Consider the following 27493-nt stretch of genomic DNA (forward strand, 5'->3'; position numbering starts at 1 on the left):
TAAGATCGATCTTAGATCTATAACTACCATCACATATGGATAACTTCGAAGGACACCCTGAAAACTACATTTTGAACCCAGTATGAACACAATTTTTGGTCCTACCTTTTGGATTAACTAATGGTTCCACAACATTCTAGTAGACGATGAATGTTTTATTTCATCAATCTCTTGAAAAGTGTATAGTCATTTTCCTTGATGATATACTTAGTTGTAGTAAGACACTGGAGGAGCATACGAATCACTTGCGTCTCTTAAGACGAGCACAATTGTTTGCAAAACTATCCAAGTGCAAATTTTTTGGCACAGAGCTTTTATATCCTCGACATGTCATCTCAATTGATAGCATCCGTATTGATCCTGAAAAGGTCCAAGTAGTGCTCAATTGGCCTATTCTGAGGACCATATAGTAAGTAAAATATTTTTTGGCTTTTCCTAAATTCTTTAGAAGTTCATTAATAACTATACTCATATTGCTAAACCCTTGAGACGTTTACTGAAGGGTGTTTGAAGCAAGAAAAAGCGTGTTAATTTGCTAGCTGTTTAAACCTGTGAGCTTGATCAATGTTTTCAAACTTTGAAGCAACTAGTTACTGCTACATTGATATTGCAAATTAGTAATCCAAATAAATATTTTAAGGTTTATATGGATGCAAGTGATTATGCTATGGATGTTGTCCTTTATCACAATGGTCAACTTGTTGCATTTGAGAGCCATAAGCTCACAGACGCCCAAACATGTTCCATCACTCGAGAGAGAATTGTTAGCAATTATCCATGTACTTAAGATCTAGCATCATTATTTGTATAGCACCTCGTTATTATTTGGACTTACCACCATTTGTTGAAATATCTCTGGAACCAACCCAATCTCTGTGGCTATACAACAAGATGGGAGAAACTTATACAAGAATTTGAATTTGAGATTCGCTACCAAAAGGGCACAACTAATATGGTTGTTGATGCTCTTAGTCAGATCCCTAAAGTTCATGCCTTGTCCTTCTTTGAGATTTCAACGAATTTCTATCTTTCTCTTGAGGGATGTTACCAAAACAATCCTTACTTTGTGGTGGAATCTGGCAATTAGTCCAAGATGGCCCTAGTAGTCTGAGAAGCTTTGGCAATCCAAACACTCAAAAGCTTATCTGTAAGAAAATTTTGTACGAGTGTCATGACACGCCAAGCGCAGGATACCTTGGTATAAACTAAACTTTAGCCTTGGTTACTCTACTTTTATTGTCCACACATAAAGACTTTTATTAGTGTAACTGTCCTTAGGGTCAACTTAATTAAGCTAAACAACACAAACAAACAAGGATGTGACATTCTTTACAAATTCTCAATAAGAAGTAGAATAACATTTCTAAGGACTTTGGTCATGTTTGTCATGCATTGTCATCTCCTACCTATGAGTTTCACTCTAAGTCAGATGGGGACATTAGGAGCTCTAACATTTAGTCTATCATGTGTTTTGACAAAGGAAGCATGCATTTTCTTTTTTCAATTGGTTTAGGAGTGCTCACACCATGAAGGCTAGAGTGTCCAGCAATTAGAGGAGCCATGCATTGTACTTTGCTAAGGGCGGCAGCATTTTGTGCATTTTTTGGGGCTGATCGGCCTATTTTTGACTGGCTTACTGCATTTTTGAGATCTCATGCTGCTAACCGGCTAGTTTTAGGGTGTTTTGGCTATATATAGCCAGCCCTCCACTTGGGACAAATCATTCTTTTTTTCCTCTTGCAGTGCACACTCCAACTTGGCCATCCTTCTTCATCATTTGCAAGGGCTGCTGGCTGCACATTCCATCTCTGTCATTGTCTCTAGCGATGTCATCATTTTTCAGCTTGATCCCGTGCCATCACTAATGCTTTGGGCTGCGTGCACGGAGTGATAGTCCATTATTGTATTCAGCATTCTTTCTAGATGCAATGCAAATTTCTCTTACATTCTTGTTGTCTTCTCTCTTTGCCTTTTCTCTTTGTGTTTGTGTTCCTCTTCCATTGCGCACTCTCACAAGTTATGATTGAAAGTCATGCATCTCCATATGCAAGGCATTGTGGCATTGATGCTACAGTTAAAGCAGTTGAGACTTTCTTTTACTGTCCAACTTTGAGACATGATATGAATCACTTTGTACACACATGCATTGTATATAAAAAGGTCAACCTTGATAGATAAGAGGCATTAAGTTTGTTGCCACCCTTCCCTATTCCTAATAGGCCATGGGACAAAATAGCCAAAGATTTTATCTTTGATCTTTCTAGGATACCTATAAGGAATGATAGCATATTGACTATTTTTTGCAAGTTTAGCAAACAAGCTCATTTTATTTAGGAAAAAAAATAATCGTGGATCAAATGGCAAGATTATTTATGTAGAACATCTTTAAATATCATGGCATGCCATAGCTTATTGTGAGTGATAAGGATCCTTGCACGATGAGTCTCTTTTGGAGAGGCATTTTTAAGTATATGGGATATGATCCTAAAGTTCTCATCTTCTTTTCATCCATAGACAGATGAGCAGTCAGAAGAGGCAAATGCTACTATCTTAGATCTTTTCAAATGCTATGTCTAAGCATAAAACCAAATGGAAACAGTTTTTGCCTCTTCTGAGATATACTTATAACAACACAGCACATACTTCCACTAGCAAGACACTATTTTAGATTGTGGAAGGAGGGAAGAAAGTCCCATTCATTTTGCGTATAAAGGATAAGATCTTTTGACAAGTATGTCGAGAGTATGAATGAATCTCATGCTAAAGTAAAGACAGCTCTCCAAAAGACTTAAGAGAAGCAAAAGAAAGCAATTGACTGTCACATTAGCGCTTTGGCATCCGTAGAGGTTGATTGGGTCTTGCTACCCTTTGAAAAGGCCAGGTTAAAGAAAATAAATGGTAAAGAGCATCTTTCCCCTAAATTCAGCATGAGGTATTATGAACCTTTTCAAGTGCTGCAAAGGATCAATGAGATTGATTATAGGTTGAAGCTATCTGATTATTGGAAGATTCATGCCTTTTATGTGAGACTTCCTAGGCCTTTCTGTAGTGATGTACCTAAGGATATCAATGATGAGATGCAGCCAAATGTTGAGAAACTTGATGAAATCTTGGTTCTTGAGCAAATATTTACACTTAAGAAAAGGAAGGTCAAGGGTAAAGTCTCTTGTCACTATTTGGTGAAGTTTTAGAACTATACACCACTTGATGTAAAATGAATGGAGAATGATGATTTGGTAGAATGACTTTACCTTAATACTTTTCAGTTGGAGTAGTCAACTTCACTCCCAACTTAGTCATGCTCAGCAAAGTGTAAATCTAGGGCATTGCATGATGCTCAAGGGGGGGTGATGCTTCTAGTTCCTTGATACAAATTTGCTCACATATCTAGAGGGTGTTGGGAGATCTTTTAGATTCCATGTAGGTACTTCTATGATTAGCCTACTAGACACTTATGTTTCTATAGCTATGCTTGGTTATTTACTAGTTCAATGAGTACCATTTTGATAGATGTGGATTTGTATAGTTGTGATTGGTTATATACTAATGCAATAACTACCATCTTGGAAAAATATACATTGCCAAAACATGGGGCAACAAGAGTGCACTTGGTTACTTGGAAACATGCATGGATAATTGTACATTGGTAGTACATGGAGTAACAACGTGCTTGGTTACTTGGAACCATGTATAAACAAATGTACATTGACAATATATCCAATAACGACATGATGCTTGGTTGCTAGAAAACATGTATTGGTCATTTTGCATGCCGCGTTCGATCTTAATTGTGTGCAAGCAGAGTCATTTGTGATGTTTCAAGAGGAGTCTATGTCACTAGAATGAGAATTGAAATTTATGACTTAATTAGATTTCACAAAGATTTTTAATTAAAATAAACTTTAGTTCTACTACGCCTAGCTCTTGGCATGTTGACCATTGCACAATAGTGAAGGACTTGACAATGGGAATGCAATGGACAAGTATGTTGTAAAAGACCAAGACAAAAGTAACAAGGTACAATGTGCAACTTTCATTAAATTTAAATTTTACACCTTAGAAATAAGTTACATTGAAAGTTTGGCCCCCAGTAAGTTGCTCACTTAGGGCACGTGAGTTATATAGCAAGCCCTGAGCTTTAAGTTTGATCTAATGAGCAGCTCACTTATGATTAATGACTATGTCATTAATTATCCCTTAATAAAAAACAAGATCTAAGTATGGAGTAGCTGGCGACTCATTTGGAGAGCTTATCTTGGCAATTTAGGGCTCCTCCCTCATTTGAGTAACCCAAGTTTACACTTTAAAGACAGTCATTCTTCTCTTCTTTGTTGTAGAAATTGCACATTTCAGCCATGGAATATGAGCTGACAAAATGGACAACATCCAATCTTTTCCTCTTGTCACGGGGAATCAATTGGGCAACATTGTTACACAAGGTATCCTACTATTTATAAACTAAATATCAGAGAAACAAGTTACTACAGCCCTAGGGGCTGATCTCAAGCTATTGCACTTTCTAGGCAACTTTGTCACAAAGAAAGTGACGTTTTCACAGTTTCATCGCAAGAAATCCGTCTGTTTGTGAGTGGAATAGTGTAGGATTGGATGGGAACTATGGGGGACAATTGTCTAAGAAACGCTCCACGAAATTGGAAATACTAGTTGTAATTTTTAGGGTTTGGCAGGCTAAAGTATTCATTTGCATTCTTGAACACTCTACAATTGGTTGGAGGCCCACATTGTAGGTAACAAGGGCATTGTGCACCCATGGATCAGTTGTGTAGCGAGAAATCACTGAAATACAACCATTTGTAAAATTTCAAGCATACATTAGTAATCCAAAGAAATACTGAAAGAGGCGCCAAGCTTTGGAACCAACAAGTCTCATGTGTGGTGTGTTGGGTGTAAAGCCCCTTTGGATGTAAACTCCCATTAATCCCGTGTATATAAACTTACGGGTATGAACACACCCTTTACTTGTATCCTAACATATAAATATATTTATATTCTTTGTGTACTGTGCAACACACTAGTACACTCACATTCGATTTCCTCACTCTTAGCTCTTAACTTTCACCTCTCAACTCTCAGCTCTATTCCTGCTTATTCATGTCTCGAACTCCATAGTACTCTCACTCAACAAACTAGTATTAGAGTGTTCGTTACAGCGTTCATGCTTCCCAACAGTGTGCTAGGTCGTGGGACTGGCAGTAGTTGACAGGTAGTAGTCGAGAAGATGACCAATACAATTTCAGTGTACAGTAGACAGAGTCGGAGAGAAGACGACCAGTACAGGTCCTGTGCTATAGACGAACCAGGTCAACGGCAGTTGACCAGCATGCGACCACCAGGCGGCTAACGGGCGACAAACCAAGCGGCCGATGGACGACAGGCCAGGTAGGCTGCGTGCAACAGGTCGACGGGCCAGGCGGTTGACTGGGTAGACAAGGCAAGTCAGCAATTTGACAAGCCAATTTTTTTAATATGCAAATTTTCTCTTCTTTCTCTATCGAGTGTTCGCGTGCACAAGCAGTGTGCGTTCTTGGCCAAAATTTTTGGGGTTTTTCTCGAATTCGAGAATCGTAATCCAAAATAGGACAATCTTACCAAGCAATTGCAAAAATTGTGCACATTGGCTCTGGAAATCTTGGGGTTTCTCTTATATCAGTGAAATTTTGATTAGCTGAGTCAAATTTGTTGACATTGATGCACATTTGGACCTGAGATATTTTAGGCTTTTGCAAGATTTTGGCAAATTTTACTAATTTTGCATGTTTTATACTCTCAAGATCATGTATTAATGCAATCAGGGCAGATTGGTCAGTAAAAATTTGGGTCTTTTGCCAAAATTTTAGAAATTTGGCAAAAATAATGTTTGAAATGTAAATTGGGAACATTGTTGAAGAAATCTTGGTGTTGTAAGTAGTGAGATTTATCTCCCACTTGTGAGTTTTTTAAGAAATTGCAGAGAATCCTGGTGTTTTTGTGTACCAAAAGTTGACTTGGTCACATATGTTCACATATGTATGCAGTACACATGTTGGGCAGCTCCCATTGAGTTGATGTATTGCTGAATAGTCATGTTGCAATAGCCTTAGTGATCACTTGCAGATTTGGGATTGTCGCAGATGTATTTTTGGTGATATTGCTGAAGTGGAAGTCACCTAGCAGTGATGTATGCTTAGATTATATGCTGAAATTTCAGTTATACTGCTGAAAGTCATCCGTTCTACTGCTGTACATGTACTTGGACTGAACCTTGCTGTTATTGAATGAAAATTTGGGCTGATATTAGCTGAATATTAGGCTCATTGTTTGCTGTCATAAATTGCAGTATTGATCTTTGGGTGCAGTGCTGAAAAATGGCTGCAAATGCTTCTAGCAGCAGTGACACTAAATCCCTTCTTGAAATCAAGAGATTTGATGGCGTTGGCTTTGACTTGTGGAAGGACTGGATACAAGGCATTTTGTTTCTCAAAGATTGTGATGATGCTCTTTTGCCATTGCATACATTAAAATGGCTTTTCTGATGATGACTTACATAAATTAAGTGTCTTGATACAGCTTATGCCATATGGAAAAAGTTGATGGACACCTATGAAAATACAACTCCAGAAAATCAAGTGCATCTCATGCGCAAGCTTGTATACATGGAGCTGGATGAGTCTAAGCCAGTATCAGAGCATTTGAGTGCTTTCACAGGGATTTTGAGCTAGTTGCACGACTCTGATTTGCAGCCATTGAAGGCTATCTTCTTGTTGATGACTTTGCCTGACAACTAGGAGTCTCTGGTTGTTTCATTGAGTGTCAAGAGCTGATTTTGCGAGATGTCAGATATGTACTTGGCATAAAGAAAAGTTTACTATCAATTGAGCAGCTTGATGCAAGAGGGTATTTTACTATCTTTGGTGGTGGATCTTGAAAGGTCCACAAGGGCTCCATGCTGATTGTTAAAGGCAAATAAAGGGGGACTTTGTATTATTTGCATTGTAAAGCATTACTTGGCACGTTTTTGGTTATGACTAAAGTTCATTCAGAGATAGAACTTTGGCACAAAAAACTTGGCCATATGAGCCAGAAAGGCCTTCAAGTTTTCTCCTCTTTAGGAAAATTTGATGTAAAAGGCTTTGGTCCGATCTTTTGTGATGATTGCATATATGGAAAATATTTGAATTCTCCTTATAACTTTGGTGTCATTAAGAAGTCCAATGCTCTTGACGTAGTACATTCCGATGTATGCACTATGTAATTCACATGGGGGTATACGGTACTTTGTTATTTTTATTGATAATTTCAGTAGAAAGTCATGGTTATATGTATTAAAGAGCAAAAAGGAAGTGTTTGATGCTTTTAAAAGGTTTCATGCTTTTGTCACCACATAGAAAGGGCTTAAGTTAAAAACTATAAGAACAAATAATGGGGGCGAGTATGTTTCAAATGAATTCAAATTTTTTTTTGGGGATGCATTGCTGTCTATTACTTCTTATCGCCCTGTATCCTTCATGAGCAAGTGAAAAAATATGTTTGTGGATTGCCCAAAGGAATCATGGATTTTTGAATTAAATCCACCGTATCTAGCATGTCTCAGCTCATAGAGACTGCTGCTACAACTGATGCTTTGCTGCATGGGAAGAATTCAGGCTTCTTAGAGAGTGGGGAGAAGGGAAATAAAAAGTTGTTTTAAGGTTGAGAAAAGGGGCAGATCTGAAAATCAGCTGCAGAATAGGCCAAAACAGCAAAGAAAGGGCTCAAAAACATTGGCACAACGTAGGGAATTGATGGCTGCAAATAAATGCTTTATTTGTGAACAGGAGGGTCACATTACAAGGGACTATCCCAATAGGTAGCAAGGGACTGCCCCAATAGGCAGCAAGCTGGAAAATCAGAAAATTAGGGAGATTCTAAAGAAAAGAAGCCCCAAATATTAGTAGGATTTGTGCCTGATGCAAAATTAAGGATTAGCATGCATTGATTTTCTTTGATAATGGTGCATGAGCCAACTTCATCTTTGTTGACATGGCAGTCTGTCTAGGCATCAGAGAGGATGAGATGGGACCCATGGGGGAAGTTGGAATAGCATGTAAAGGCCATGTTAAGCTTGTCACACCGCTTATTGGAAAGCTTCGGTTGCATATACAGGGATATGTGGACAACAAAGAGTTTTTCATTGCTCCACTTGAGGGTTGTGATGTATTGCTTGGTATAGCATGGTATGATTATATGCATGTAGTGATTGATTCTCATGCAAAAAAGATCACTATTTAGTATAAGGAAAAGGCACTCAGACTTGATGTAAAGTTGAAAGGTGAATCTGTCCTTGTTGTATCTGTAACTGTCATTTCTAAAGTAATGAAAAATCATCTTTCAGTGTACTTGGTTTTTACTAAGGATAAAAATGATAGTGAGAATATTGGGAACATGTCTAAGGTAGAGAAGGGTGCACGTTATTTCTGCAAATGTATGTCGATTGCTTCTCTCAGCCACTTTGAAGGTAGCTACTACTTGAAAGGCCAGAAGATCATAGCATGGATCTTATCCTTGGAAGTAGCCTACTTGATAAACTATCCTACAGAGTCAATGCAATCCAAGAGAGTTGACTTTAGTTCGGGCTCAGTCAGGTTCAACAGAGTAGGGGTCCGGAGTATTGCCTGATGCTCAAGGGGGAGGTAGTACTTTCACTCCGCCACTTGTGGACTGCTCTCATATGTAGTGGACCTTGGATGCATTTAGCATGTATCCAAGGTGTTGTATTGATAGTATGTTTGCTATGGAATCACTGGTCACTGTGAGATATATATAGATGGGTATGAGTTTCACTCGAGCATTGGAACTATACTTTTGCATCAGCTTATGATCAGTTTGAGTATCATTTATGGTTACTTTTGGGATTAGTTTTGCATCAGCTTTTGCATTGATTGTTGGTCAGTTTTTGCAATGAGTTTGTGATTAGTTTCTGGGTCACATTTGCAGCAATTTGCGATTAGTTCTCAGATCAGCAAGTGATCAGTATATGATCAGATTATGCTTAGTTTTTAATGGTTTATAGTTGGTTTCATGGACAACAGCATGTTAGTAAATGCCATTGATAGTTTCAGCCATGCTTTATGCTGAATTAATGCTTTTCTATGGTTGACAGTCAGAATAGTTGAGAAACATGAGTTATGGATGCATCCAATGAGTTTCTAGCAATAATTTTGGATGATTTTCAATTTTATGTTATGTATATGCTAGTTAGACATTTTCTACAAGTTTTGGGGCATATACCATGGTTGGACAACAGTGTGCAATGTTGTGATTGTGATGTCTTATGGAAATTCTAATGTAGTATGCTTTTCCCTTGGCACAATGCAGTGCAGTTGAGGACATGAAACTTTGAGATGCTTTAATCTTGTTGATAACATTTGATTAAGTTATTAATCAAATGTGCAAGGTTGTTTAAGCACATGGATGCACATGGCAGATATTCCATGGTAACAAGCCAAGGATCTCGAGGATGTAGTGGGTGTCAAAGGCAAAAGTTGCGATAAGTTATGTTGACTTGGTTTTATTGGTTAGTTGGTATCGGATTGGACCCTAGATCAATGGTTTGGCCAATAAGTGTTGGTGGTGACATTAGGGACTAGCATTAATTAATTAATTAATGTTAATCTAAGGGTCAACAAAGGTTGGAGACCAATCCAGGTTGCAAATTGCCTTGCCAATTTAATTATTGATGGGCACATTTACTTTTGGGTAAGGTCAGAAGGGCTGAATTTAATTTTTAGGATTATTTAATTTTGAAATTTAATTAAATGGGTGGATAATGCTGAAAAATGGATTTAGAAGGTTGTCACTTCGTAAAAATGCCCATGCAAACCGAGAGAACGTTTTTGGGGATTGGGTTTTAGCAATTAAGTCAGTTTACAGCTTTGGAGAGGGAGAGAGAGAGAGCTGTTGGTCCATTTTCTGATCAGAGAATAGCAATTTGCTGCAGAAGACAGTTATTTGGTTCCATTTGTGTAAGTCTTGGGTGGAAAATCAATGGGCAATTAGCCCGAATTGATTGCCGACTAGCCAATAATTAAATTGGTTAGGTAGCTTTCATTCGCGAGTGTCTCTGCGCTATCTTTGACCATTAGATTGGCGTTAGGTACCATTAAATGCCACTTCTCTAGTGTCATCAAGTGACGCTTATGGCCAAATGAATGACCTAGGTCAACAACTGGCACCGGATACCACCAAGTACCTACACAACATAACTTGTAGCAACTTTTGCCTTTGACATCTCGTGATTTCCTTGGGTCCCGGGCAACATTTACTAACCAAGTGGTTAAAAATTAATCCACATATTAAGTGAGGTTTCAAAAAATACATTGTGCTCATGACAGCCCTCTTCCTTAGCTTACAATTGTCTTTGATTGCATTGCCAAATGCATCAAAAGCAAAATAGTGGATCGGAATTTCCACAAGGCATCATAGTTAACACAACATTGCGCATTGTTGCTCAACCATTTGATATGCCCAACACATGCTGAAAATTACCAGCCAATCATAACATAATATAAGACTTACAAAGAATCTTAGAAACATTGCTAGATTATCATGTGACATGTCTATTTCTCATGAGCTCAACTCATTTGGCAAAACCAAACCATAGCATAGCATAACCAAGCATAAACCATGGCTAAAACATCAATGGCATCATAACATATGTTGTTGTCCATGGAACTGGATGTAAACCATTGAAATCTGAGCATAATCTGATTATAAATTGATCACTTGCTAATCTGAGAACTGATCACTAACTATTGCAAATGTGACCCCAAACTGATCACAAACTCATTGTAAAAACTAACTAGGAATCAATGCAAAAACTGATCCAAAAGTGTCCATAAACGGTTCTCAAGCTGATAAAAAACTAAGCTGAAATCGATCAGAATCTTTGTCTCAAAGTTGAGGCAAAATTCATGCCAAATTGATCATAAGTTAATGCAAAAGTGTAGTTCTAGTGCTCAGGTGAAACTCATACTTATCTGCATACATCTCATAGTGACTAGTATCTCATGGCAAACTTACTATTAGCATAGTATCTTGGATGCATGCTGAATACATCCTAGATCCACTACATACGAGAGCTGTCCATAATTGGAGGAGTGGAAGTGCTACCTTCCCCTTGAGTATCAGGTAATACTTCGGACCCTTGCTTTGTTGAACGTGACAGAGTCCAAACTAAAGTCGGCTCTAACTGAAAGGCATCTAGGTAAATTTGCAACAACTAACGATGGTTTGCCAAGTCGTCCTCTTCCATCCATTTGGCATCCATTGGTGAATAATTGTGAAGTTTCACCAAGTATCGCATGGAAACTTTACCTTTGATCTTTCTTTCCTTAAGTACCAAAATCAGCTCGGGTACCAAAATCTCATCCAACTCCTTAATCTCAAGTTGAATTTCAGCAGATATATCCTCTGGCACATCACCATGAAAAGGCCTCAACCAACTGGCATGAAAAGCATTGTGTATCCATCAATGTGGAGGTAATTTCAGCCGATATGCCACATTACTGATCTTCTCCAACACTTGAAAGGGCCCATAGTATCTTATACTCAACTTCGGATACAATCTTTCTCTTCCTTTCATATTCTTCAATCTTGCCTTTTCAAAACGCAACAATACATAATCACCCTCTACAAACTGCAAAGCACACATGTGGCGATCAACTATCCTCTTTTGTTTTTCTTGCGATCTTTGAAGTGAATATTTTATCTTTGTATAGGCTACATCTAAGTTTTCCACATAACGATCACTGATCAGCCCCAAAGATCTTATCCTTAGTTTGCAGAATAGATGGTACCTTCTTGCCACCCTCATCCATCTCAAATGGAGCTTTACTTGTAGAACTATGCATTGTATTGTTGTAAGCAAACTCAACCAAGGGCAAATATTGTCATCTTGTGGTTTGAAACATAGCACCTCATAAGATCTATTACTATGAAATTTGCTTTCTCAGACTGACCATATTTTTGCAGATGGAAGGATGATGAGAATTTCAGTGTGATACCCATATTCTCAAACCACCTCTTCCAAAATAAACTGGCGATCCAGGGGTCTCAATCACTAATGATTGGCTGTGGCATACCATGATACTTAAAGATGTGCTGCAAATACAATCATGCCATATGATTAGCCTTTATTTTCTTCCTCAGAGGAATGAAATGGGCTTGTTTGCTAAGCTTGTAAACGATAGTCCATATCCCATCATTGTGTGTAGGTGTCTTAGAAAGCTAAAAAATAAAGTCCATTGCAATGCTCTGCCAAGGCCTATTTGGAATAGGCAAGGGCTATAACAAATGTGGCATCTTTTGCCTATCATGCTTTACCTTCTGGCATATGATGCATGTCTTAATAAACTATTCTACATCATACCTCAAAAGCTGGCCAATAAAAGAAATGCTCCACTGCCTTGACCGTGGCATTAATACCTCTTTGTCCTACATACATAGGAGCATGACTTTCAATGATAACTCTAGGCCTTATCTGCTTTGTGACACACAATTGTCCATGCATCATAAAAAATCCATCTCTTAGCACAAAGTGTTCATGCCTTTGCCCATTGCAAAGTTGATCATAACAATAGCAAAGTCCAAATCAGCAACATATTGCTTCAAATTCTTACATTCCTTAGCATCCAGCTTATTTCAATTTGTTATGATGTCCACCTCAAAGGTACTTGTCAACCAAGTCGGTGCAAACATTTACTTGAATTATACCCACGTTGACGGTGCTCTAGTATCAAACGAGTGGATGTAACTAGCCTTCCTTCTGTGGATGGGTGGTAAATCCTTGATTACAACTTAATTACAATAGAAAACAATTAATGCAAATTTGAAAATACAAATTTACCTATTGATCTTGGACAATGCATACCCGATTGGCCCCAAAATTGGCGCTTCTTTCGATATTTCTTTAGTTTTATTGAAGAAGAAGTTGATTTACAATGGGATTCTCCCAATCCCTTTCAATATTCCAACTCCCCTTGCTGTGATGAATCACTAGCAAGTCTTTAATCCAATTTGCCCCTTGATTCGGGCAATCAATTGGTCTTTACCTGCTTTGATGGAGATGGAAAATGCCCCAAATTCAATTATTTGTTGGTCCCTCCACTTAAATAGGCTAAAAATAGCTTCGGCCCTGTTGAATCCAAGTCTTGGAGCTTCCAATTTTTGGCACGCTTCTCGAGACTGTTGCTAAATCCTAATTTCTAATGCAGATTAGGGTTTACAGGAGAGAAATCTGAAATTTCTCGGTCTCCAAGGATCCAAATACTGAGATCTTCAAAGTAGAGTTGTGAAATGGCCGGGAGATGAGAGGGAAAGCTGTAGAGAGAGAAAATTCAGAGTTTTTTCGTGAAGAATGACTGAAAATCAGTCAAATGCAGCTGTTGCCTTGCCACAATAGCATGTAGATGCAAAGAACTGACGAAAATCTGTCATTTACTGCTATTGCCCTGTCTCAACAGCTTATAGATGTTGTTATCTGCGGTTGATTGGTCTTCTTCTGCCCCTAGCTGCCTCAGAAGGTCCTCCAATGGCTGCAAATCAGACTAGCAGCCTCTCCTCCCTCTCTCTTGCAGACTGAATTTATAAAAATGCCTCTCTTCAGCCTCTAAAGACGTTTTTCAGTTTTGCATGGGCATTTTTGACAAGTGGCAGCCTTTCCAAATGGTCTTTCCAACATTTTTCATAGTTAAATATTAATTTTCAGCCCTTAAATACTGAAAATTAATTGAATAATTATTTTGGTGCTCTGAAAAATAATATGACTAGCCAATAATTAAATTGGCTAGGCAACTTCCATTCTCGAGTGTCTACGCTCCATCTTTGACCATCGGATTGGTGTTAGGTACCATCAAACATCACTTCTTTAGTGTCACCAACTAACACTTATGACCAAATGGATGACCTAGACCAATAACTAGCACCAGATACTACAAAGTAGTTTTGCGGCATAGCTTATAGCAACTTTTGCCTTTGACATTCCGTGATTTCTTCGGGTTGCGGGCTCGTAAATTTACTTTAATCCCAGTTGTACCTCACATGTGCAACATTTACTTAATTATGTGATTAAAAATTAATCCACATGTTAAGTGAGGTTTCAAAAATACATGTCCTCATGAGAGCCCTCCCCCTTGAAATCCTTACAATCGTCCTCGATTGCACTACCAAATGCACCAGAAGTAAAGTACTACATTGGAATTTTCCATAGGGCATCATAGTCAACACAACATTGCGCATTGTTGTTCAACCATTCCATATGTCCAACGTATGTTGAAAATTACCAGCCAACATAACATAGGATAAGACTCACAAAGAATCTCAAAAGCATTGCCAGATTATCATGTGACATGTCCATTTCTCATGAGCTCAACTCATCTGACAAAACCAAACCATAGTATAGCGAAAACCAAGCATAAACCATGGCTAAAACATCAATGGCATCATAACATATATTGTTGTCCATGGAAATAGATGTAAACCATTGAAAATTGAGCATAATATGATCATAGATTGATCACCTGCTGATCTGAGAACTGATCACAAACTGCGGCAAATGTGACCGCAAACTGATCACAAACTCATTGCAAAAACAGACCAGCAATCAATGCAAAAACTAATGCACAATTGATCCAAAAAGTGACCATAAATGGTTCTCAAGCCGATCAAAAACTGAGCTGAAACTGATCAAAAATTTTGTCTCAAAATTGAGGCAAAATTCATGCTAAATTGATCATAAGTTGATGCAAAAGTATAGTTCGAGTGCTCGGGTGAAACTCATACTCATCTACATACATCTCACAGTGACTAGTATACTAAGTAGTGACCTCATGGCAAAATACTGTCAGCGCAGTACCTTGGATGCATACTGAATACATCCGAGATCCACTACATACGAGAGCTGTCCATATCTGGAGTAGTGGAAGTGCTACCTTTCCCTTGAGCATCAGGCAATACTTCGGACCCTTGCTCTGCTGTACTTGACGGAGCCTGAACTAAAGTCGGCTCTACTTGAAAGGCATCTAGGTAAAGTTGCAACAACTGAGGACGGTTTGCCACATCATTCTCTTCCATCCATTTGGCATCCATGGGTGAATAATTCTAAAATTTCACCAAGTATCTCCTGGAAACTTTCCCTTTGACATTTCTTTCCTTATGTGCCAAAATCTGCTCAGGTGCCAAAATCTCATCCAGCTTCTCAACCTCAAGCTGAATTTCACCAGACTTATCCTCTGGCACATCACCATGAAAAGGTCTAAGCAAGCTCACATGAAAGACATTGTGTATCTGCCAGTGTGGAGGCAATTTCAGCCTATAGCATGCATCACTGATCCTCTCCAACACTTGAAATGGCCCATAGTATCTCATAGACAGCTTTGGATACAATCGTTCTTTGTCCATTTTTTTCAGCCATGCCTTTTCAAATTGCAGCAATACATAATCACCCTTTGTAAAGCGCAAAGCACGCCTATGACGATTAGCTGCTCTCTTTTGCTTATCTTGTGATCTTTGAAGCGCATATTTAATCTTCTAATAAGCTGCATCCATGCTTTCCACATAGCGATCAAACTCAAAGATCTTATCTTTTGTGTGCAAAATAGGGGGTACTTTCTTACCACCTTCTACCACCTCAAATGGAGCTTTGGGTGTAGAACTATGCACTATGTTGTTGTAAGCAAACTCAACCAAGGGAAAATATTGCTCCCATTGTGTCTTGTGGTTCTGAAACATAGCACCTCAAAAGATCTAACACTATGGAATTTGCTTCCTCAGACTGACCATTTGTCTGTGGATGGAAGGAGGATGAGAATTTCAGCGTGGTATCCATATTCTTAAACAAGCCCTTCCAAAATAAACTGGTCATCCGGGGGTCTTGATCACTAATGATCGAATTTGGCATACCATGATACTTAAAGATGTGCTGCAAAAACAATCGTGCCATATGATCAACCTTTATTTTCTTCCTCACTGGAATGAAATGGGCTTGTTTGCTAAACCTGCAAATGATAGTCCACATCCCATCATTCCCTGTAGGTGTCTTAGGAAGCTCAAAAATAAAGTCCATTGCAATGCTCTGCCAGGGCCTATCTGGAATAGGCAAGGGCTACAACAAACCCGACATCTTTTGCTTACCATGCTGTACCTTCTGGCATACGATGTATGTCTTAACAAACTGTTCTATATCATACCTCAAAGCTGGCCAATAAAAGAAATGCTCCACTGCCTTGACCGTGGCATCAATACCTCTATGTCTTGCATACGGAGGAGCATGACTTTTAGTGATAACTCTAGGCCTTAACTGCTTTGTGACACACAGTTGTCCATGCATCATCAGAAATCCATCTCTTACACAAAGTGTCCATGCCTTTGGCCATTGCAAAGCTGATCATAAACATTAGCAAAGTTCGAATCAGCAACATATTGCTCTTTCATGGCATCCAACTCAGTGTGATAAACCATATTGACAGCCGACAATTGAGGTTTACATGATAGTGCATCATTTTTCCCACTCTTTCTCTACGATCTGTTCCTCTTTCCAGCCCTATTTCAGATCTGCCCTGATTTTCAGCTTTATTTTCAGATTTACCCTTTTTCTCAGCCTTTGCCTCTTTGACATGTGACTTGGCATCATCATTGTGGAATCGTGCATCCTCTCCACGCAGCAATGTGTTGGCTGTAGTAGCAGTTTCTATAAGCTAAGACATGTTGGAAACAGTGGACTTAATGCAAAAATCTCGAATACCCTTTGGCAAACCACAAACTACTCATGGAGGGGTATTGTGCGTCGTGCGATAAAAAGTAATTGGCAACAATGCATCCCAAAACTTCTTATTATACTGATCCAAGTTCTTGCAATATTTGGAATTCAACCAATTCCAAGCTGTCATAATGTCTACTTCAAATGTACTTGTCAACCAATTTGAAACAAACATTTGCTTGAACTGGACCCAAGTGGTAGGTGGCTTCCCTTGAATAAGAAGTGTAGACCACCATTGCAATGCATTTTCCTTTAAAAATGTGACTGCCTTGGGTATCTTAGATGCCTCTGTGAAGTTACCTCCAGAATAGACTACATCAAACTGCTGAATAAAAACAAGCGCTTTCAGCCTATCTTGTGCACCACTGAAAGGCTCAAAATTTATGGTTTTGCCACCTTCATCATAGTTCTTCAGCAGACCTATGGGAGTCAAGTTATCATAAATAGGCTACTGCAAAAAGGGTGCATTGGTTGTATTTGCATAAAAACTAGCACTATTTGAAGCACCTACATGATCAGCACCAAATCCTTGTGCTCCAATAGTCCCTGGGGGTGCCGATACATATCCATATGGCCCGCTTTGTGCCCCAAGCATCATGCTTATGTTGCCATACATGGGATTAGACATTCCACTTGCATTACCCGGATACATTGGGTGTTGTGAGCCATGGATTGGTTGTTGCATACCATAGGGATTTGTTTCATACATTCTCATATGCATTCTTTGTCCAACCATAGCATGAAAAATCGTACTTCCACCAAAATATCATGGTTGCCCTATCATAGCATGCATGGCCCGACTGTCCAAAATCCATTGGATTGGCACTTTTGTGATGGCCTTGCATTTGTATTCCTTGCCCCGTAGGTACCAACTGTTTTATTTCATTAGCATCTTTGGGAGCTTTAAATGAAGGGTTTGGCATTATCTTCAGTGCATCTTGTTGTCCGGAAGGTGTAGAAAACATCTTATTCTTCTTGCCTTTGTTGTCCTTCTTTGGAGCATTCAAAAATTGAGTAAATTGAGGATCTTTTGCCAATTCAGCAAAGAGATTTATTGCTATCCTCATCTGATTCTTGAACTGGTCATCAAATTCCTCTTCACTTTGCTAGTCATCAGCCTCCTATGCCTTGAATACTGTACATCTTGCCCAACAACAACATTTTCAGCTTGCTGTCCATGGACTGAGCCTTGTCCAAGGTTAGGCATTGCATTTCCTTCATTTCCATGTGAACGTTTATATTGAGAGGTATCATCACTGCTTGAGACCATCTCATTGTATGCAAACATATTGCTGTAATTTCTCAGCTGAGAGTAAAAATCAGCACTAGCACAAAGCTTTGCCTTGCAATCAGGTGCCTCGGGCCCACCTAATCAAGGCATTGAGTGGTATCTCGGCAATGGAACCATGTAACCAGTCTTCCTTTGGTGGATGGGTGGTAAATCCTTGATTACAACTTAATTACAATAGAAAACAATTAATGCAAATCTGAAAATACAGATTTCCCTACTGATCTTGGACAATGCACACCCGATTGGCCCCAAAATTGGCGCCTCTTTCGGTATTTCTTTAGCTTTATTGAAGAAGAAGTTGATTTACAATGTGATTCTCCCAATCTCTTTTAGTATTCCAACTGCCCTTGCTGTGATGAATCACCAGCAAGTCTTTAATCTGATTTGCCCCTCGATTCGGGCAATCAATTGGCCTTCACCTGCTTTGATGGAGATGGAAAATGCCCCAAATTCAATTATTTGTTGGCCCCTCAACTTAAATAGGCTAAAAATAGCTTTGGCCCTACTGAATCTAGGTCTTGGAGCTTCCAATTCTTGGCATGCTTCTCGAGATTGTTGTTAAATTCTAATTTCTGCTGCAGATTAGGGTTTACAATAGAGAAATCTGAAATTTCTTAGCCTCCAAGGGTCCAAATGCTGAGATCTTCAAAGTAGAGTTGTGAAATGGCCGGGAGATGAGAGGGAAAGCTGTAGAGAAAATTCAGAGTTTTGTTGCGAAGAATGACTGAAAATCAGTCAAATGCAGCTGTTGCCCTGCCACAACAGCATGTAGATGCAAAGAACTGACGAAAATCTGTCATTTACTGCTATTGCCCTGTCTCAACAGCTTGTAGATGCTGTTATCTGCGGTTGATTGGTCTTCTTCTGCCCCTAGCTGCCTCAGAAGGTCCTCCAATGGCTGCAAATCAGACCAGCAGCCTCTCCTCCCTCTCTCTTGCAGACTGAATTTATAAAAATGGCTCTCTCCAGCCTCTAAAGACGTTTTTCAGTCTTGCATGGGCATTTTTGACAAGTGACAGCCTTTCCAAATGGTCTTTCCAGCATTTTTCATAGTTAAATATTAATTTTCAGCCCTTAAATATTGAAAATTAATTGAATAATTATTTTGGTGCTCTGAAAAATAATATGACTAGCCAATAATTAAATTGGCTAGGCAACTTCCATTCTCGAGTGTCTATGCGCCATCTTTGACCATCGAATCGGCGTTAGGTACCATTAAACATCACTTCTTTAGTGTCACCAACTAACACTTATGACCAAATGGATGACCTAGACCAACAACTAGCACCAGATGCCACAAAGTAGTTTTGCGGCATAGCTTATAGCAACTTTTGCCTTTGACATTCCGTGATTTCTTCGGGTCGCGGGCTCGTAAATTTACTTTAATCCCAGTCGTACCTCACACTGCAACATTTACTTAATCATGTGATTAAAAATTAATCCACATGTTAAGTGAGGTTTCAAAAATACATGTCCTCATGACAGTGGACCACCATTGTAATGCATTTCCTTTCAAGAAAGTGGTTGCCTTTCGAATCTTCGGCATCTGCACCCTCAAATGCTTATGGGACTCAAGGAATGAATGTTGATCATTCAAATGCTCAATTTGGCGTCGGTTTTGATGTAAATTCAGCAAATGCACCCTTTTTGCCGCAGCCAATGTATGACAACTTGACACCCAAAGGGGCAGCAAAAGACTATGATGAGGGTGGAAAAAAAGTGAAGTTTGAGTCCTTAAGTGGTGTACAAGATAGGCCAAAAGCTTTGACTTTCATTCAGTAGTTTGATGCAGCCTATTCAAAGGAAAACTTCACACATACATAGGGTTTTGCATATTTCTTGTCATACCCGAATACATTGGGCCTTGCACACCATGCATTGGTTGCTGCATACCATAGGGATTTGTGCCATACATTTCTGTTTGCTGTCCTTGTCGAATCATAGGATGAAAAATCGTGCTTCCATCAAAATATCATGGTTGCCTTATCATAATATATATGCCCGGCTATCCAAAATCCATTGGATTGGCACTTTTGTGATGGCCTTGCATTTGCATTCCTTGCCCCATAGGTATGAGCTGTTTTATTTCATTAACATCTTTGGAAGCTTCAAGTGAATGGTTTGGCATTATCTTCAGTGCATCTTGTTGTCCCAAAGGTATACAAGGTGTTTTCTTCTTCTTGACTTTGCTGTCCTTCCAATTTGGAGCATTCAAAAATGGAGTAAATTGAGGATCCTTTGCCAATTCAGCAAAGAGATTTGCTGTTGTCCTCATTCAATTCTTGCATTGGTCATTAAATTCCTCTTCACTTTGTTGGTCATCAGTCTCCTTATGCCCTGAAGGCCGTGCGTCTTACCCAACAACAACATTTTCTTCTTGCTGTCTAGGGTTTGGGCCTTGCCTAAGGTGAGACATTGCATTTCCTTCATTCCCATGTGAATGTTCATACAGAGAGGCATCATCGCTGCTTGAGTCCATCTCATTGTATGAAGACATATTGCTGTAATTTCTCAGCTGAGAGTAAAAATCAGCACTAGCACAAAGCTTTGGCTTGGGGGTGCCTTGGGCCCACCAAATCAAGGTATTGAGTCGTAATCTCGGCAATGGAACCATGAAACTAGCCTTCCTCCTCGGATAGAGTGGTAAATAACATGATTAAGCACTATTTACAGCAATTAACAAATTTGCAAAATTGAAATGCACACTTTACCATATAATCTTGGACATTGGACACCTTGTTGGCCCCAAAACTGGCGCCCCTTTTGGTATTTATTTAACTTAATTGAAAAAGAAGTTGATGTACAAATGGGATTCTCCCAATCCCTTTCAGTATTCCAACATCCCTTGCTATCCAAAATGACCAACAAGTCTTCAATTTGATTTGCCCTTTGATTCACGCAATCTATTGGCATTCACCTGCTTTAATGGAGATGGAAAATGTCTCAAATTCATTGATTTTCTGGTCCCTTCACTTGAATTTGACAAAAAACAGCTTCAGTCCTGTTGAATCCAAGACTTGGAGCTTCCAATTTTTGGCACACTTTCCGAGATTGTTGCGAAATCCTAATTTCTATTGTAGACTTTGGAGCAAGGCTATTGAAAGATTGGGAGACAAGAGAGAATGCTAAGGAGAGAGAAAAATCAGGCTTTTCGCCAAGAACTGAAGAAAATCTATCATTTACTGTTGTTGCACTGTCTCAACAGCTTGTAGATGTAAAAAACTAAAGAAAATCAATCATTTATTGCTGTTGCCCTGTCTCAACAACCTGTAGATGCTGTCACTTGCTGTTGATTGGTCTTCTCTTACTCATGGCTACCTCAGAAGGTTCTCCAATGGCTGCAAATCAGACCAGTAGCATCTCCTCCCTCTCTCTTGCATGTTGAATACACTAGAATGCCTCTCTACAGTCTCTAAAAACGTTTTTTAATCTTGCATGGGCATTTTTGACAAGTGGCAGCCTTCCCAAATGGTTTTTTTAGCATTATCCATAATGAAATATTAATTTTGAGTCTTTAAATAATGAAAATTAATCTAATATTATTTTAGTGCCCTACAAAATAATTTGACTAGCTAATATTTAAATTGGCTAGGCAACTTTCATTTCTGAGTGTCTCTGCACTATCTTTGACCATTAGATTGGTGTTAGGTACCATTAAAGGCCACTTCTCTAGTGTCACTGTAACTAGCCTTCCTCCTCGGGTAGGGTGGTAAATAACCTAATTAAGCACTATTTATAGTAATTAACAAATTCACAAAACTGGAATGCACACTTTACCATATAATCTTGGATATTGAGCACCTTGTTGGCCCCAAAATTGGTGCCCCTTTCGGTATTTATTTTATTTAATTGAAGAAGAAGTTGATCTACAATGGGATTCTCCCAATCCCTTTCGGTATTCCAACTCCCCTTGCTCTTTAAAATGACAAGCAAGTCTTTAATCTGATTTGCCCATTGATTCGTGCAATTATTTGGCCTTCATCCTCTTTGATGGAGATGAAAAATGTCCCAAATTCAATTATTTATTGGTCCCTCCACTTGAATAGGCTAAAAACAACTTTAGCCCTGTTGAATTCAAGCCTTGGAGCTTCCTATTTTTGGCACACTTCCCGAGGCTGTTGCCAAACTCTAATTTCTGCTGCAAATTAGGGTTTACGACAGAGAAATCTGAAATTTCTCAGCCTTTGGTGATCTCAATGCTGCAATCTTTGGAGCAAGCTTGTAGAAAGATTGGGAGATGAGAGAGAATATTGAAGAGAGAGAAAATTCGGACTTTCTTCGCAAAGAACTAAAGAAAATCTGTCATTTACTGCTACTGCCCTGTCTCAACAGCTTATAGATGCAAAGAACTGAAGAAAATCAGTCATTTATTGTTGCTGCCCTGTCTCAACAGCTTGTAGATGTTGTCATCTATTGTTGATTGATCTTCTTCTGCCCTTGGTTGCCTCAGAAGATCCTCTCTCGGGTCTCAGACTTGTAAATTTACTCTAACCCCGATTACACCTCACATGTGCAACATTTACTTAACCATGTGATTAAAACTTAATCCACATGTTAAGTGAGGTTTCAAAAATACATGTCTTCACGACAGTCACCAAGTGACACTTATGGCCAAATGAATGACCTAGGCCAACAACTAGCAGCATATACCACCAAGTACCTGTGCGGCATAACTTAGAGCAACTTTTGCCTTTGACATCCCGTGATTTCCTCGGGTCTCAGGCTTGTAGATTTACTCTAATCCCAATTACACCTCACATGTGCAATGTTTACTTAACCATGTGGTTAAAAATTAATCTACGTGTTAAGTGAGGTTTCAAAAAATACATGTTCTCATGACACTAGGCCAGAAAGTTTGTTTTGTATTAGCTTTCAGGTTTTTATACTCAAGGCAATAAGATACATCCAATGCGCACTAAGCCCTTTCGAGCCCTAGGAGGCTTGATTGGTACCATGACCTCCTCGTGATTGCCACAATGCACTACGGAGGTTGCTCTACTTCTTCTAGGGTTTCAAGAATGCCACCTTGACAACCTGCAGTTCTACAATTCACTCCATCGAGAGAAAGTGATTGTTGGATACTATCCCCTCAGTAGTCCGTTCCTTTGCAAGACAGTGTGCTCTATAGTGCGCTCCACTATGAGGCAATGATTGTTGTCCACCCTTGGCTTAGCTTGAGCCTTGTCTTTCCCCACCCTCGAATACTCAAGTTCGAGAGGCCACCTTTAGGAGTTGTTCCACATCTTTGATACTGCAGATACCTTTTTTGACATGGTTGACAGCACTTCCTTCATCATCCGATGATTTGGAGTCCGTGATCCATGAGTTTTTAGATTCCCTATCTCTTGCAGAGTGGATTCAGAGGTGGATGTGCTGTCCTTGCCCTCCGAGGGGGCTTCTATTTCTTCTTCGACTTCAACGGAGGGCCGTGCATTTCCACCCTCAGAGGGCGTACCTTTTCATCATGAAGTTTCTTACCCACCATTTACTCTTTGGGGATGGCTGTCCTTAGCAATCATTTCACATTGATATCCAGAATCTTTAGGTACTGCCTAGATTGGGACCTTGGAGGTTCAGTTGTGACTTGGTGATGAGGCCTTTGAATTCCTTCCAGCATGGAGTTACAGAGCTAGTGGCTTCTCTCCCGAGGTGGAGTTAGGTTCTATAGTTTGTTCTGTGTATTGTTCCTTACTACAGGTTATCTTTTCTCTGGAAATCTTGGATCTTTGGAATCCTCTACACCTTCGTATCTCTCTTCACTCCTCTTTCTTTATCCCTTTTTGGACTCTAGAGAGAGTGTGGAGAAACCACTTCTTTAGTTTACACACTTATTTAGGGTTTCACATTGACAGCCCCCAAAAAGGGATGGTGTCCACATTTTGGTCACTTTTTTAGTGGGCGCCCACACATTGGGGCGCCACCCTAGACAGCTTATGCCTAATAAATAGATAGTCACTTCATTTACTCACCACCACGTGCTTCAGTCGCCACCCCACTTCAATCATTTTTCACCCCTCTTCTTCTGTCACTTCGACACTCTTCTCTCCCCATGCCGTTGCTCCCCACACCCTATTGGAGGACATCATAGTTTGTGGCCTTCTTCCACCATCTCTTGCCTGGCGTCATCTCTCCCACATCTGGCGGCAGATTCTTCTTGCGTTTTGCATCTCTAGAGCATCTCCACCAACAGGCGTCATCTTCTTCCCATCTGGTGTCACCTTGGTATCTATGTTTTGTAGTTTGGAGGGCTTCACACATCTTGGCGTCATCATTCTCCATCTTGGCGGCAGGTTTCCTACACAAGTGTCAGTCTTCACTTGTTGGTGTCAGCATCTATCTTTGAAAATTGGGCAGTCAGCAGGCATGTGGCATTTGCATTTTGCATCTTGGCTCACTCCCTAGTGTTTGAGGACGGTTGTTCGCTCCCTCGACAACTGGTGATAATCTTCTTTATCTCCGATGGCATCAAAGGACTGTGGTTCACTCCTTGACAACTATCCTTCACCTTCCAGTGATTACTTTGATAGCCCATTGCTCGGAGGACTGCACTTCACTCCCTTCATTGTGCAAATTCCCACAGGTGCTGCCACCTGATAGCATCTTCTAAGCTTCAGCTCCATTGTATCAACTTTTCTTCTCATAGCATGATTCAGTGCATCATCAGTGTTCTTCTTGGGTTTTTGAGTTTCTCTTCTCTCTCGGTGTTTGCCGTACACACTTCACGTTTCTCCGTGCAAATCTTACTGTTTCTTTGGTCTCTTTGTCATTTTTTTTGACAACTCCGACTTTGGCATTCTGCTCCGTCATTTATAGGGGTGCTGGCTGCACACTCCGTATCGTCTCTATCCCCGTCTTCGGTTTTGTCATCATTTTTCAACTTGATGTAGTGCCCTCATTGACTCTTTGGGCTGCGTGCTCTCACATTGCTACTGCACTACAATCAGTTCAGAATTCACACAAATCTCAGTTGGAGACTGATCAGAGTCATCAAATGAGGCCTCAGCGTTAATTGTCTAACAATCTTGGAGCTTTTCCCTAACCAATGCACCTTCAATTCACTGTCAAATTGAGGTAATTCAAATTGTGTAGATGTGCTTCTTAAACCCTAATCTTTGACATGCATTTGCCTTGAGATTGGATGCTCAATTTAATGCTTTCAATGGTTGGAAATCAGACCTCCATGTCCATAAACATTTGCCATAATGTCAGCCCTGAGTCTATAATGATTTGGAGACCCAAAACAAGGGGAAAATTTGGACCAGCCACCTGGTTTTGTTGTGTGAGGATGAGAGTTTGAGAAAATTCCTTATGGGCTGAAGCAGATGCTCAAGAATGGTATTAGATAATCGAGAGTTTTTTGTTCTGTCATGGGTCAGGAGGTTCCATAGCAGCCCAATCTTCTAAGTGGGTTGGTCATCTTCATTTATCTATATGTTGACAATTTAATTGTCATAGGGAGGCTCAATGATCACATTGCTTACATGGAGTTGCTGCACTAGGAGTTTGACGTGGCAGATTAGGGTCTTCTTCACTTCTTCGTAGGCCTAGAGCTCACCTCAAGTATTTAAATGTAGCCTGTGGCTTGATGGAGGCAGTCTGCTGGACTCAGCCTATGGTTGGGCAGTTAACCAGCCGGCACCACCTATTATGAGTCCAATTTTAGGACTATTTAGGTCAGATTTCATTACACATACTTCATTGTAATCCAAACACCAAGGAGAATTGTAACCCTCACCTTATCAAGGTAGGGAAAACATATTCAAGAAGTGGGTTTGGATTACCTTGACTATTGGCCTTTTGGATCTTCTTTCCTTAAACTTTTCCTGCAAAACTGTGAAACATATATGCGTAGTGTTGCATAGGTTGATTGTTTATCTTTATATGTTTCACAGAAGGTGATTAAATACGTTGTCTGTAAATGGCTCTGACATGTAATGATATTCTCAAATGGTTTGTTCTTCTTTTGGTATTTCTCCATTGACAGTCTCCTATGGATGATGGCTGGAAAGCTCTCTTCAGTAATATTTATTATGCCAAAAATTTCACTGGACCTGTTTGCTTCAGTAATGTAATATTTACACCTCTTGGCTATGAAACTGCAATTTTCAAAGGCCTGAACTCAGGGATAGGTTGTAAAGGTTGTCCAGCTACAGAATTGAAACAAAATGCTGATAATAGCAAAACTGCAAGACTTAGAGAATTTGGTGAGATGTTTAAAGCAGCATTTGGTGTCCTGGATTTCAAGAGAGGCAGTGTGAAAAATATACTCTTTGTCAGGCGTGAAAGCTACTTAGCTCATCCACGGCATGCTGGCAGACCAGAGGTTAGGCTGCAAAATGAGCAGGAACTTTACAATTCGATGGAAACATGGGCACAGAACAAAGTGAATGTTAAGATTATAAATGGTACTTTAGCTCATATGACAATGAAGGAACAGGTACAAGCAGTACATGATGCTGCCATTATTCTAGGAGTTCATGGAGCAGGTCTCACTCATATTCTCTTTGCGCAACCTGGGACTGCTGTCTTAGAGCTGCTAAGCCCTCTTTTCCCACGGCCACACTATGCACATATTTCACAATGGATGGGAATGGAGTACCACTCTATTACGATGCCAGGCACATATGCAGACTGCCCACAGGTGTTGCAATACCTTTCTCGGATTTTGGATAATATTCAATCAGTTTCTGGATGAGTTCACTACAAGAACTAAATCAATGCAGAATCAGGTCAGAAATTTGACCAGCAAGAATGGCAACATCTGAAGCCCCCTATCGGTGATGTGAGCTGGAAATATGTATGTGCAGATATGTATTTCTTACCGGGGACTTCATAGATCCATAACAACACAAGAACATTGACCAAACAGGGAGCATTTAAGCTCAAAATTAGTTGGAACTTGGAGAAGCTATAGACATCAAGATTGGCAATTTTGTGTCTTGAAGGCTATCTTTGAGAGGCGTCAGAAAGTGTTTCGATTAGTTTATTACTACTTTTGTAAGGCTGAATTCCCAGAAATTCTTTTTGACGGGAGTGCTCTTTTAAAGTTGACACAAGCAAGACTCCTTATGGCTAAAGCAAAAGATAGACTTCTTATTGACCAGTGTCAATAGTTTTGCTCATTCTTTTTCTCAACAGTTTGCATGGAGCACAATCCCTTGTTAGTTCCCTTGGAATGAATCTCAGCACGTCCAAAAAGAGGCACTTGTACCTAAAACACTTAATGTTCAGGAAGAGGAAAGAGAATTATTACATTTTCTTATAAATATGAACATACATGTTCTCTATCAGCAGGCTTGGGCATTAATCCTAGATTTATGGCCTCTATCAAAACTTTCCTTTGACATGATGAAACTTTTGCAGCTTGGGAGAAGGATTTAATCAAGTATTTGGAGAGTAAGAGTGGTTTG

At 39.6% G+C, this 27493-nt stretch overlaps 1 protein-coding gene across 2 annotated transcripts in view; it reads left to right on the forward strand.

Moving 5' to 3' along the window:
* The window catches only part of XYLT (beta-1,2-xylosyltransferase), a 76200-nt gene extending 48830 nt beyond the window's left edge, over positions 1 to 27370 (forward strand). For both annotated transcript variants that reach the window (XM_087698306.1, XM_087698305.1), the window contains one exon: positions 26068 to 27370. In XM_087698306.1, the coding sequence (XP_087554432.1) occupies positions 26068 to 26778 (711 nt within the window). In that variant the 3' untranslated portion in view covers positions 26779 to 27370. The remainder of the gene's footprint in view (positions 1 to 26067) is intronic.
* Positions 27371 to 27493: the final 123 nt, after the last annotated feature.

The sequence above is a fragment of the Lygodium microphyllum genome, chromosome 18 (genome assembly GCF_053477565.2).
Source record: "Lygodium microphyllum isolate KBCC chromosome 18, Lygodium_microphyllum_v1.1.10, whole genome shotgun sequence".
Lineage (NCBI taxonomy): Eukaryota > Viridiplantae > Streptophyta > Polypodiopsida > Schizaeales > Lygodiaceae > Lygodium > Lygodium microphyllum.